Below are 11769 nucleotides of genomic sequence, written 5' to 3'. Positions count from 1 at the left end.
AGACCATCTTTCTCCTTCTTCACCGAAACCCTCATTCCTTCGGTATCCTGTCCCTGCTGAGAGTCTCAAAAGCAAGCTAACATGAGCGGATTCAGACTTGGGTGTATGACTGATGATAAGCTAATACTCTTAACACCTCAAATGTACTATTACTATTTTGACTGTCATGTGGCCAGTGGAAGGAGTGTGGACTAGACGGCCAAACGGGTGAAGGGTTGAATCCGAGCTGTACCACTGGCCCTCAGCCCTGCTCTGCTGGAGGACCGCAGGCAACTCACCGGGCCTCCGGCGGCCTTAATGACCTCTTGGGTCTAGAAAGAATCGCTGCTTCCTTGAGTAGTTGTGTTGATTAAAGGAGGTAACATGGAAGAGACCCTGGCACCAAATAAATACTCGGAAACTGCGCGCCCGCCTTGGGAGGACTTCATCATGGCCCAGAGGAACAGAGTGTGAGATGGAGATTGGGAAGCAAGAGGCAGACCAGGGGTGTACCCGTGACATCCGCAGGAAGGGACAGAGGGGAGGAAAGAGGGAGGGAAGGCTGAGCTGCCGTAGTCTCAACAGAGCTCAGCCAACCCTACAGGGCCTTCGAAGCAGGGAATGACCCTTCAGAGTTCGGATTTGGGACAGGAGGCCAGGGGTTTTTGGTGGTTGTTTTTTTTTTAAATTTTATTTTTTTTGAGAGAGAGCATGCCCAAGCAGGAGCGGGGGCAGGGGGTTGAGGAGCAGACGGAGAGGGAGAGGCAGGCTCCCACTGAGCAGAGAGAAGGACGTGGGGCTCCATCCCACGGCCCTGACATCATGACTTGAGCTGAAGGCAGCTGCCTAATGGACTGAGGTACCCAGGCGCCCCGGGGCCAGGTCTTTATACTGCACACCAATCAGTCTTTGGACCTGAGCTGCCACTTGAAGGAGAGGTGACCTTGGTCAAGGTCATTTCTTTCAGTTCAGGCAATTCCTAGAAGGGGCGTGTAGCCGAGGGCTGTTTACTGTCAGCCTTTCTGGCAGCTAGGGTAAGAAATCCGTTTCTTTTTCTTTCTTAAGATTTTATTTATTTGAGAGAGAGAGAACATGAGTGAAGGGAGAGGCAGAGGAAGAGGGAAAAGCAGACTCCCCACTGAGCAGGACCCCCCCCCGCCCCCAACGTGGGGCTCGATCCAAGGACCCTGAGATCATGACCTGAGCCAAAGGCAGATGCCTAACTTACTGAGTCCCCCATGCGCCCCTAAATCCTTAATTTCTAAAGGGATCTGAGTGTCTACCATGTGGTGTTAGTCCATCCGACTCTTGTCAAATTAAGTAGGTGACTGACTCCCCAGGGGTAAGGCCAATCTTGTTGCAACACTCCCAGTAACTTCTCAGAGGCAACCGTTTCACAGTGGCACGGACAGCCACACCACACTCCCCGCGCCAGTCTAATGGCAGCACAAACACTTGCGCTACTGGGAGAGGAGAAGCTGCTTTTATATCCCTCCACGGCAGTAAGTCACTCACACGTGTCCCAGAAGGGCTCATAGGACTCTTCTCAAAGCTTGATGTTCATTTTTCTCTTTTGCTTATGGAGATTTTGAGGGTAGGAGGGAACGCTTATGGGGAATGCAGTATTTTTGCAAGACGGTCCTTTCTCGATTTGCCTTTTCCTAGGTCTTCCCTCCAAGTTTTTGGGGGAATGTTTTGCAGAGTGCCGTCTCCTTCCACCAGCCCCAGGGCCTTGCAGAAAGCACACCACATGGGTGTCTGTCCGTCTCCCTGAAAGAGCACTCTGTTCTTGGGGACTTCGGTGCCTCCGTCTCTGACCACATCCGAAAACTAGGACAAGCCAGTGGAGACAGAATGCACACACAGGGAGATACTGCAGAACCCCGGGTAAAGAATGCTTTGGAAAGAGGAGAGATGTTTTGCTCCTTTTCCGGTTAACTTCCTCCTGCCCACCGAAAGCTGGGTGCTACCCTAGCGCTTTCGCCAGGATTACCTTCCACAACCCGACATGGCAGTTAGCCCCACTTACATTATTCATTTGTCTCTGTTCATATTCTATGTGTTGATGTTTTGCTCCCCCCAACTAGAATGTGAGTACCTTGAGTGCCGAGAACCGTTCCACTTGTGTTTTCCATCACAGCTACCATGGTTTCTGACTCGTCTTCTATACTTAAGAAACACTGGTTGCTTGAGGGGAATTAACAAGAAAGGTGTTATTTATTTTGGGGGGTGGGGGAGAGACAGAGGGAGAGGAGAGAGAGAATCTCAAGCAGGCTCCACGCCCAGCTCGGAACCCTACACGAGGCTTGATCTTAAGATCCTGAGACGGTGACCCAAGCCGAAATCAAGAGTCCCAGGCTCAACTGACTGAGCCACGCAGGCACCCCAGTTTTTGTTCAACTTATCTGACCTAGTAAAGGTCTCCTGGCATTGGTTAGGTCTGAGAATCCACTCCGGGGGGCGGGGGTGGGGGTTGTCAGGGCGAGCGGAAGGTGCAGTGTGGTGTCCTGTAGGGTTCACAGCTGGTCCTCCCAGCTACTGGGATGGGCTACTGAATCAGAATCCGCAGGGCTGGGCCTGGGCACGGTTTTCCTCAGGAGAACCCAGGAAACACGAGTAGTGGAAAGTGGGAAGCCCCAGGAAATTTAGTCCAGGCCGGCCCTTACCAAGGCCCTTGTGCGAATCTCTGGTCCTCAACGACCTCATCTGCACAGGGGGCGTAATATGGTGCTTGGACTCAAGTAAGCACTCTTGGCTCTGACTATCATTGACATTCCGGCAAACCAGATTCAAGAGTTTCAGACATCTCCGCAGGTCAGAGGCAAAGACCAAGATCTCGTGAAAGAACAGGTAAGGGCTGGGAGGTGCTGTTTCTCAAAATGCCAGCCTCAGCCCACCTGCATCAGCCAGCCCCCAGGCCCAATCCTCAGGAGTCCTTATTTTAGGCTTCCCAGGTTACAGGAAAGTTTGAGAACCATTACCCCGGTCTCCTTCCTCCTCCCCTGCTTTTCCCAATGAATTGGCCGTTGATATGCTTGCAGATGGGTGCTCTCAAGTTTTCTCATCCGGTTTTACAGCAATTAAAATAAAAAGACTCCCGTGGAACAGTGCTCATTGCCTACTTGGGACTCATGATCATGAGAACAGATTCTATTTTGAAGCCAGCATTTCAAGACATTTGAATTAAGTTCTGTTTCAAGGACCAAGCATCAGAAGAGCACTTTATGAATTGAGAAGGTAACACCGCTCCTTCCAGGGAAGACAGGGGAGCAGCAGGACCCTAGGCTCACCTGTCCCACAGATAAACCCAGAGAACACCCACATCAGTATGAATAACCCAGAAAACGACTCAAAGACTGATAGAACATTCTCTACAGCTAAATGTAGAGAAGAGGCCACATCCACGTGGGTAAGAAGGGCGGAGGCGCGGTCTGGAGCCAAACAGACCTGCAGGACTGTCTGTGGGACGGAGGGATGCTCTGGGCGCAGAAAGGGACGGGGGGGGGGAGACCCCACACCAGCCACGAGGGACCCACACTGGGAAGACAAGGCAGCATTGCGGACGGTGAGGCTGTTACAGGAAAATAGATGTACCCAGTGTTTGCTGACATGATCGCTAATTGGCTTAAATGGTGGAAACTTAACATATGTAAACATCCACACTGTCTCCACAACCTTTGCACATCAAAGGATTTTTCAGGCGCTTCTGTCTGCCTACAGCCCGTGCCTGCTCACAGCATAAGAGCCCCCGGGCACTGGACTAGGAGACAAGGGATACATTAGTCACTCGGGGAAACGCGAGGGCAGGACAAGATCAGGTGTTCTTCAGCTCGAGTACATGAATCACGGATGGCTTCAGGGTCTCTGGATCCTGGGAAGCCACCAACCACTTTCTGCCTATTAGTATATCCATTTCTCTGGGGATGGAGTCCAGTGTTTCTTAGATTCTCAAAAGGTCCAGAACCCCTTCACACTCCTCCAGGGTTTAAAAATTACAGACTGGATCATCACAAAGGTTTCCTCCAGCTCCAAGGCTCTCAAGAAAACTGATAGCCCAGCTCCTTTTGGAGTCTAACCTGGACGGGTCACTGACTTCACTTGGTTTTCGAAAGCCACAGGCGTGTGTTCCCTCGATGCCACCTGCTCCTTCCCTGACAAAACAGGCCTGGTTGTGCAACATCCTTCACTTTGTACAAACAAGACTAGCTTTTCCCCAGACAGTATGATTTAACTTGTTTTAATGTAGTCTGCTATAAAAATGGATGAAGACTTCTGCATGGTACATTTGGCTTTACAAATGACAATGACTAGTTAATGCTTGTGGTATGCATTGCACGCCCATCAGCATCTGTTGACTAGCAATCTAGCGTCCGCAACATGGGTTAGTACCAAAATTGTGACTCATGGAACTTTTACTTAGCACACACACACGATCTACCGCAAACTTAAATACTAATCTATAATACCTAGCTGGATTATTGGATCCATTGCAGTATTGTGCTTATTTATCTTAGAAGATAGGCAACTAGCAAAAATACACATTTCTTTTGCATTTCCCCACCCCCATATTACACTGTAAAAGAAATACATTATTCAGTGCACTTCCTAAGAAATAAACTTCCTTATAGTCTCTCTCTCTCTCTATATATATATATCTATGCCGAAACAAAGGAAGAGCACAATGCAACTTTTAAGATTACCATTTAAAGCAAGAGAGGTAATAACACTCTGGGACTGTAGCCCCTCTCCTGTTTAGGAAGTTCAGCTATTTTATCACTTCATTTGGCCGTGCGTGGGAATGAAGTTTAATGCATGATTGCTTTGGGCAGTTTATAAGATGCCCCGTTCATCATTTGGTAGACACCCTGGGGCATGAGGAATATTTTAATTTTTGATATATTTGCCTTAATTGAACTGTAAGCCCTGGAGACACCAATTGTGATTTATACATTGATTTCCATCACCGGCCTGTCCCCCATCAATTCATATTGGATTAAGAGAAAATAGATTTAAATTACAGCAGGAGGTCAGGGCTGCTGGGTAGATGTTGGCTCGGGAGAATGTATACGAGGACACCAAGGCCTCTCCATCCCTGCGGACACAAAGTCCTATAACCACCCAGCTCAGAAGCTGGGTTGCAAAGTCTTGTTTGGAAGACGGGGATCGTCCTTATATTCTATGGACTCTGTCAGCTGCACTAGCCTACACGTTGGAAAGAGGGGAGATGTCTGTCCTCACAAACTCACAATGATGGAAATGACAGAAGTTTCTAGAATGAAAGAGGTTGCAACTTGGCAGCTTGTGAGCTAAACCCAGCTGCAGAAGTGTTTAACCAGCAGTTTCAAATTGTTTTTGAGTCTGTTTCAGTATTTAAAAGTGAGACTGTTTCTATGAAAATTTGGATTTCACAAAAATTTGAGGAGCTGGTAACCCTGGTCTAGTACTGTTGCATGGCCACAAGCAGCTGGGGCTGCATGGGGGGGGGGCCCTTGCCTTTCAAAGGGGGTTGAGGCACTTCAGCTTGTTACAGCTTCCCCCATCCCCGCTGACCTACAGCACTGGATTGAGTGACCTGTTTCTCTCATTTATATGGCCAGTTATGTTTTGTGACAATGGGGTTAGTTTGGCTCTGGCATTTTAGGAGGCTGAAGACCTGACTTCGTTTGGAATTCCACCCCCCCCCAACCAACCACCACCCATCCCTGTGGACCAGATTCCTCCTCTGACCGACTGGGTCCCAGCCACACAGAGTTGCTCTGTTAGGTAATCTTAATGTGCATTTCTACTCGCCCTTTATGCTATATTGCAAACTCCAAGATATAATCACACTAATATTTCTGTGTTTAAGTGTGTGTATGTCAAACACGTAAAGGGGTGTGTGTCTATACAGATATATGTGTACTTCCATTTAGGGAAAAGTTAATTTGGTTCCACAGATACAGACACCAAGTGCTGGCAGCTCGGAGAGTAAGTATAACAATTTGGTAAAACCTGTATAATTTTGACTTATAATATTACAAAGACAATGAATTTTAAGTTATTGCTTTTTGACTACATAATAAAGATCTCATTCTGTTGCACAACTTTTTATACAGAACGAGTAACCATTTCCTATTCAAGTAATAGCAATCGGAATCAGAAGTTCCTTACACAACAGTAGATGCCTGAAGACATTTGTTGAAGGGAGCTGTGATTTCATTCTATTCAAGAACTGCTGCGGGAAACTGGGAGTGACTTAGTTTTTCAGAAGTACGAGAAAATCAGCACCCCATCTGCTTCCTGCTCAGGAGGGATTCTTGAGGGCTCGATAAAGCTCAGCTTGGTGGTGAGTTCACACCCACCTTTCGGATTCCCGTTCTACTGACGCAGCCTTGTTTCGGAACACAAAGCTTATATTAAAAACAGTAAAAGAGGATTAAAAGCAGTGTTGGTTTTTAACATTCAAGATTCACGGAGGATCTCATTTTCTGCAATCAGATGATGCATTTTGTGTTTTCGCTGGAGAACCACATTCGTATGGCAGTCTTATTTCAGGCACTTTTTAAACATGTTCATCTGGAATAAAAATCTGCATGAACCACTTCTGCATAATTCAAAATGAGTGTGGAGTGATTCCAGTCCCAAAATAGACAGCAAATCACCACCTGGTCCTCAATTAGCTTGCTCTGTCACAACAAGACGGTGACTGCTGAGCTGGAGACGTCTCTGGGGTGCCCTTCTAGCTTTAGTACAAAGGTGTGAGGCATAAAAATCCAAACGACTCGGTTTCTACTTAAAAAAATACAAAAAGGCGAAATACACTAAATGGACCATACAGATGGTTTCAGCTACTATCAAAATAAATAACATGATCTGACTCAACGGTTGGACTCTGAGCTCTTGGACGAAACCGGGTGGAATGTCAGCCGTGGAGACTCCCGCGAGGGACTAGCTGCTGGGGGGCAGGAGTATCTCCACGTCCTTGCCGTTAGCTACGACGGCAGTGGGCGAGCAGCTGACGGCGAGGTCCTCCGCGGTGGCCAAAGAGGAGGCCTGGGAAGGAGTTTTGGTCAGTGGAGTGGTAGTGGATGGAGAAGGGGTGAGGCCAGGCTTTTTGGGCGGGATGGGTGGAGGGTTTCCTCTCTCAGCTCTGGGGATGGTGGGGGACTTGATCCCTGGAGAGAGAGGGCTCAGCGGACTGGACACTTTCCCTGGAGTGGGAGAATGGCTGGCGTCACCTCTCGGGCTGGCAGTGTTGGCCAGATTCCGATAGTCTGTGCCAAAGGGAGAGCTATTGGGGGAGACAGGCTTGATTGGCCCTTGCTGGCTAGTGAATCTGGAGAGCACCTGAGTGACGGTGTTGCGGGCCAGCTGCTTGGCGGCCGAGTTGTCTATGAGGGTGGGAGACAGGTCCCTGGATGGGGGGCTCTGCAGACCACTGGCCTGTTGGTCCTGATCCGCTTGCGACTGAAATTTGTGCCGGGCTGCGTGGAACCGCTGGTTGATCCCTACTTGGTAGGATGACTGGTAGCCAGGGCTGCTGGCTGAGGACCCCAGCAGGCGCTTAGTGAGCACCGGGGAGGAGCAAGGGGAGGATGTGAGGGAGGAGGAGGCCGTGCTGCTGGGAGACAGTGAGCCCCCACTGGACGGGAGGTGACCAGGTGCTGGGCCAGGAGCCTCGATTCCCACGGGACCCCCGCCATTCTCCACTGCTTTCTCTTGTGCCGACCCTGCAGGTCTCTCTCGTGGAGAAACTTGGTTTTCTGTGCTGCTGCCTGCCACCGACTCCTTGGCGGTCTGTATCTCTGGCTCAAAATGGCCATTGGCTTTTGCATACGAGTAAGCAGGACTGGGGGGACCAGGCAGCCCAGTGGCTGTCACCTTGGCTACGCTGCTCCCCTGAGTTCTTTCTGCCTGTGGACTTTCCGTCTGGCAGAACACAGACACCAGCAAGGGAGGCTCGGTCACTGTGCCTTTAGACACGGTCACCGGTTTCTTTGCTTGCTCAGTAGGGCTGCTGTGTTGGTGAGAAGCCTCCAGATCCTTCACTATCTTCTTCAAACTTTCCATCTCTTCTTTTAGGGTTTTGGTCCGGTTCTCTTCTCGGTTCAGTTTTGCTCTCAGTTGTTCTCGTTCGATGTCGAACTCGGATAGCTGCTTCTCCACCTGGGCCTCCGTCTGCAAGCCTCGCTTCCTCTCCGCCGCCAGCTCTTCCTCCAGTTTGCTCACCCGGCTCTTCTCCTTCTCCAGTTTCAGGCTCAGCTCGCCTGCCTTCTGGCCCTCCTCGGCCGCCTTGCTGGTGGCTTTCTTGCACTCGAGCACCAGCATGGACGAGAGCTGCTTGTGACGGGAGCGCTCCTCCTCCAGCTGACTGGACAGCTTCTTCTGCTCTTTCTCGAACTTTTTCACTTGGGACTTCTCAAATTCCAACTAGAAAAGAATGCCACCATACCGCTTGATTAGGATAAGACAACAAAGAGATCGGTTGCAAAACTCTGATCAGGGAGGCAGTCCTGGCTGGCTCTCGTCTGCACGGGTGCCTCGTATGCCACGTGCTCGGCTCCAGTGCTTCTGAAGCCTTGGAACACCCACCACCCAGATGTACCCACTAGGGTCTCATCTTTCCTGCGGACTTAGGAGGCACTTCTAGTTCTTACATTGTTAGCAGACCATCGTTTGTGTTTTTTAGGTCAGCAGAGGGATCAGGAAATCAGAACCGAGCAGGACGGTAACACAAAGCCACACACATGGGGTTTCGTGATGAATGCTGATGAAAACAAAACTATTTATTTATTTATTTAGTTTAACTCCAGTAGAGTTAACGAGTCTTCTGTTAGTTTCAGGTGTACAATATGGGGCTCATCATCGTTTAAGTGTACTCTTAAGAAAACAAAACTTCAAGTTTCAGTAAGCATTCTTTCTGGTCTCGAAAACAAATAGTTGCATTTAAACTGTACTTTTGAGGAAAAAAATAAAACAAGACGAAACCAGAGAGGGAGACAAACCATAAGAGACTCTTAACCATAGGAAACAAACTGAGGGCTGCTGGAGCGGAGGGGGGTGGGGGGGATGGGGTAACTGGGTGATGGGCATGAAGGAGGGCACGCGATGTCATGAGCACTGGGTGTTATATAAGACTGATGAATCACTGACCTCTACCTCTGAAACCAGTAATACATTAAATGTTAATTAATTGAATTTACATTAAAAATAAATACGTAAATAAATAAACTGTACTTTTTACGAAAGTGCAGTCTATTTTAATTATCATCCTAACCCTAATTAAGGCACAGAAACTCTGAGCAAGAGGGAAAGGGTTGATGGAACCCTATCAGTCAATGTTTTTCAAACTCATTAATGAGACTCATTAATGGATGAGGAAACCAATCTCATGAGCCACGATCAAAGTTTTAAAAAAAATGAATGGCTATTGTAAGCAGTAAGGGTTATACATAATTTCATGAGATTTCTGTTTCAGGCATGTGTTTATGTATGTCTATACACTGGCTTGTGGTGTTAAATGTATTTCTCACTGGATTCCTAAGTCAAAATGCTTGAGAGTTACAAGCTAGTGTTCCCAAAGTATATTCAATGGAATGACAGTCCCACAGTGAATGAGCCATGTCAAAAAAGAGTCTATGAAAATATGGATTTGCTAAACTCAGAATACCATCTTGTTCTTAAGACTCACAATGTACTTTTCTGTACTCAAGGGTCTAAGAAATTAGATACCTATTTAACTTTGTTTATTCCAGTAATTCCCAGATTTATTTGGCCACAAAGCCCTTTGTTAAACAACACCAATTCACACCCTGCAGAACAATCTTTGAGAAATGCTGTTCTAGCCACATGGTGCTGTGAGCCCCTCCACCGTCACTACCTGCTGAGTCAGCCGCTCTCTCTCTTTCTCCAGCATGTAGGTGACATCATCTCCTTCGGCGGTGTCCTGCGCATGCCTCTGCCTTTCTTCCTCAAGGTCTAGGATCACCTTTAAAAGAATTAAAGAAATAAAATTCCAAATATCAAGAAAACACCCTTATAATACAATACAGTTAAATACTAAGCGCCCATCTGAGCACCTAAGAGAGTTCCAGAGATCAAGCCATCCATCCCAGTAAGGGCCATCAAGGACCGCATTATCTAGGAGCGTGAAAGATATGCAAGCTCTGTGCTAGAAAACAGTAAGATCTATGCTTTATTTCAGGATGCACAAAATGGCAAGTAAATACAGGAGAGCAATTAGGTTGAGAAGGGGTTGAGAAGGTTTCCGAGAATTAACAGGTCCAGCAACTGGGGGCAGTTTGCTCAGACTAGGGGACGGGCCTAGTTGATGAAGCAAGACAGGACCACGGAGAGCTGAAAGCTGAGATCCTCCCCTCAGGCTCACATCACTGTGCCCCACTTAGTAATACGCATTTTGTATATCATTAGCTGGGAGGTGGAGACACTCTCGCGCTTAACACGCTGCATGGAAAAATCCTCAATGCTTGGGATCCTGCGTGGAGATTTTTCAGAAGGCCTTTTAATTAATCTGCCTACCCCTTTCACTTATCCTGGCACCAAAGGATTAAGCCAATCTGGAGGCGACTACTGTACACATTTAAAGGGACATCTCCCACATAATCCCACCTCTAACTGCGCAATTCTGAAAGGCAAGGGATTTTTTTTTTAAAGATTTTATTTATTTATTTGACAGAGACAGACAGCCAGCAAGAGAGGGAACACAAGCAGGGGGAGTGGGAGAGGAAGAAGCAGGCTGCCAGCAGAGGAGTCTGATGTGGGGCTCGATCCCAGAACGCTGGGATCACGCCCTGAGCCGAAGGCAGACGCTTAACCACTGCGCCACCCAGGCGCCCCCTGAAAGGCAGGGATTTCTTAGCAGCTTCTGCTCCTACATCCCAGGTGCCTTGGCCCAGACCTCTAGGGCAGAGCACTGTCCTCCCAATGACCATTTCTCAGCATTTCTCTTCACTACCAATTTTCTTGAGTAAAGAGAGAAAAGTTCCTGGGACATGAAACCCATTTTTATTAAATGAAAACATCTCAGTGTTCTTCCTTCTGGTTGAAAAAAAAAGGGCCTAACTTGGGGCACCTGGCTGGCTCAGTCATTAGAGCATGGAACTCTTGATCTCAGGGTTGTGAGTTCGAGCTCCATGTTGGGTATAGAGATTACTTAATAAAATCCTTAAAAAAAACCCAAAACCCTAACTTTTCAACTTATTAGAAAAACAGTTTTGGCTACTGGTGGTCGATCATCTCCTCTCCTTTGGGAGAGCCCTCTAAAATTACAGAAACGCAACGAAAAGATAAAAACCCCGAAAGACAGATTGTAGCAGACAAGAAATGTCAATAGCATTTGAAGAGGGCAGGAGGCAAGAGGCGTGGTAGCTACTTTGGTATTGGGAAGGAAGCCGTTTTGCCCTCCCAAAGAGATCTGGAACGTGGAGGTGGCAGGTGCTGCAGAGGAGAAGTGAGATGCGGGTAGGAAACAAAATCTCTATTTTTCAGAAGGTATCTGTCCCCTCAACCTGATTCCTGAACGTAGACTGTTAGCATCCTCTGCTCAGGCCTAAGGCAGATGTTCATCCGCAGAAGAAACAGAATGTGGCAGGCTCAGGACTTGGGAATACCAGACACAACAGAGAATGGGGGTGAGGAAAGGGGACTGTGTCTGTTTTGGGAAGGTGGGAGGGTGGAATGGGAGGCGGGGTGTAAGACAAACCTGTATCTGTAATGAGAGGATGCACTATAAGTATCAAGAATTGATAAGCAGGAAATAGTATACCATTTAGAAATCTGGAATTCAGCTAC

General features: G+C 48.0%; 1 protein-coding gene across 3 annotated transcripts in view; it reads right to left on the bottom strand.

The window, feature by feature from the left end:
* Positions 1 to 4186: 4186 nt before the first annotated feature.
* Positions 4187 to 11769, bottom strand: part of CTTNBP2NL (CTTNBP2 N-terminal like) — a 50730-nt gene continuing 43147 nt past the window's right edge. For all 3 annotated transcript variants that reach the window (XM_034654097.1, XM_034654098.1, XM_011223690.3), the window contains 2 exons: positions 9839 to 9946; positions 4187 to 8388 (listed from right to left, as the gene is read on the bottom strand). In XM_034654097.1, coding sequence (XP_034509988.1) covers positions 6907 to 8388; positions 9839 to 9946 — 1590 coding nt within the window. In that variant the 3' untranslated portion in view covers positions 4187 to 6906. The remainder of the gene's footprint in view (positions 8389 to 9838; positions 9947 to 11769) is intronic.

The sequence above is a fragment of the Ailuropoda melanoleuca genome, chromosome 2 (assembly GCF_002007445.2).
Source record: "Ailuropoda melanoleuca isolate Jingjing chromosome 2, ASM200744v2, whole genome shotgun sequence".
Lineage (NCBI taxonomy): Eukaryota > Metazoa > Chordata > Mammalia > Carnivora > Ursidae > Ailuropoda > Ailuropoda melanoleuca.
Note: the sequence above shows the minus strand (reverse complement) of the source record. Positions and strands in the feature narration are given on the sequence as shown.